This window comes from Aplysia californica, unplaced genomic scaffold (assembly GCF_000002075.1).
Source record: "Aplysia californica isolate F4 #8 unplaced genomic scaffold, AplCal3.0 scaffold01345, whole genome shotgun sequence".
Lineage (NCBI taxonomy): Eukaryota > Metazoa > Mollusca > Gastropoda > Aplysiida > Aplysiidae > Aplysia > Aplysia californica.
In genome coordinates, this window is record NW_004798615.1 from 119,232 (window position 1) to 120,906 (window position 1,675).

The 1,675-nt window shown below is 41.3% G+C and overlaps 1 protein-coding gene across 1 annotated transcript in view; it reads left to right on the top strand.

The window, feature by feature from the left end:
- LOC101846263 overlaps positions 1-1,675 on the top strand; it is a gene marked incomplete at its 3' end in the record, with an annotated part of 7,954 nt that overhangs the window by 4,689 nt on the left and 1,590 nt on the right. Inside the window, 2 exon segments of the mRNA XM_013090574.2 lie at positions 209-360; positions 917-992. Of these exon segments, the coding sequence (XP_012946028.1) occupies positions 290-360; positions 917-992 (147 nt within the window).

A 1,675-nucleotide genomic window follows, 5' to 3' on the forward strand; every position in this document is an offset into this window, starting at 1 on the left:
TGTGTGTGTGTGTGTGTGTTTGTGTGTGTGTGGGGTGTGTGTGTGTGTGTGTGTGTGGGGGTGTGTGTGTGCCCACTTTTGGTGTCGGTCAAGAGTTCTGGAAACCCCCGAAATCTAGGTTAGCCCGTTTGTTCTTAATTAAAAGCGACCATCTTTTCTTACACTGCTCTCGAGCTGTTGTTTTTTTTCTTTTTCAACTGCATCACAGAGGAGAAGGGTCAAGGTCGAGAGAGAAGCCGCCAGGAGGTGCAGGGAGGTCAGGGAGGTCAGGGAGGTCAGGGAGGTCGCCATGGAAACCGCGGGCTTACTGAACGCGCTGTTCAAGTACATCAAAGGAGACCCCGTGGAGCGGAACAAGACGTGAGTCTTTGTCCCACTTGTGGCGTGAGTGGGGGGTTGGCGGGTGCTCTGCTGTGGTTGGATCCTTCTCTCCGGTCATGCCAGACTACCCGAGGATGATGTACATCTATAATCCTGGAATGTCTATCTGCTGAAACAGTTACTTGTCTTACTAAGTTTGCACGTAATACACTATTTGACACTATAATAAGCACTTTTTTCTACTAATCAGATGGCGTCAATCTCATATAAATGGGCAAGGGATAAAAAAAAAAAGACTAACCGACGGATAGCTTTTATTCAGAGTCTCAAATGGGGGCACTTTAAATATGTACTACGTACTTTGAAAGGGAGTGCTGTGTAAAAAAAAAGAGTGGGGTGCAAAATGAAAAGTTTAGAAGGACTGTTAAAAAAACAGAAACAAAAGAAAAAAAGGGGAGGGGTTGGGGCGGGGTGTTGGAGTACTGGGATAGGGGAAGGGGTCATAGTTCAGATAGTGAGACATTAGTAGGAGAAAGAGAGAAACATTTGGATAATTTTTCGTTCATTTTATGTTCTGATATGTCTGTCCCACCAGCGAAGTTGAACCCGAGACATGCTCCAACCTGCTGATAAAAGAGACGTTGTTTTACCAGCTCTGCCTTATCCCCTCCGTGAGTACGCACTTGTGGGAGAAATGGGAGAAATAAAGAGCTGATAGAAATATCTGCTAGAAATATCTCTATAATACCTGCTATAAATATCTCTATAAATACCTGCTTTAAATATCTTTATAATACATGTACCTGCTGTAAATGTCTCTATCAATACCTGCTATAATTGTCTCTATAAATACCTGCTATAAATATCTGTACAAATACCTGCTGTAATTATCTCTATAAAAATCTGTTATAAATATCTCTATAAATAAATAGTTTCTATAAATACCTACTACAAATAGCTGTTATAGATATCTACTACAAATATCTGTTATAAATATCTGCTGGGCAAATACGTGTTATAAATGAGTCTATAAAAAAATACCTGTTAAAAATATCTACTCCTCAAATACCTGTTATAAATATGTTTTAAATGATAATATATTATAAATACACGTACCTTCTATAGATACCAATTGTTAACGGGGGCTCTCGTGGTCTAAAGGTTAAGGTGTTGGCCTCTCATTCAAAGGTCCCGGGTTCGAATCCGGGTAGCGACCGAAAAAAAACTTTCTCTAAAATTGTCTCCTTTCACCTCCTTTCCTGCTCTCTAGCAATGTTCTGTTGTCTGCTTTCATTTCCACTTTCTGCCCCCACCCCCTCACATCCTTTGCCCCCTCCTCTGGGCTCCTGACTCT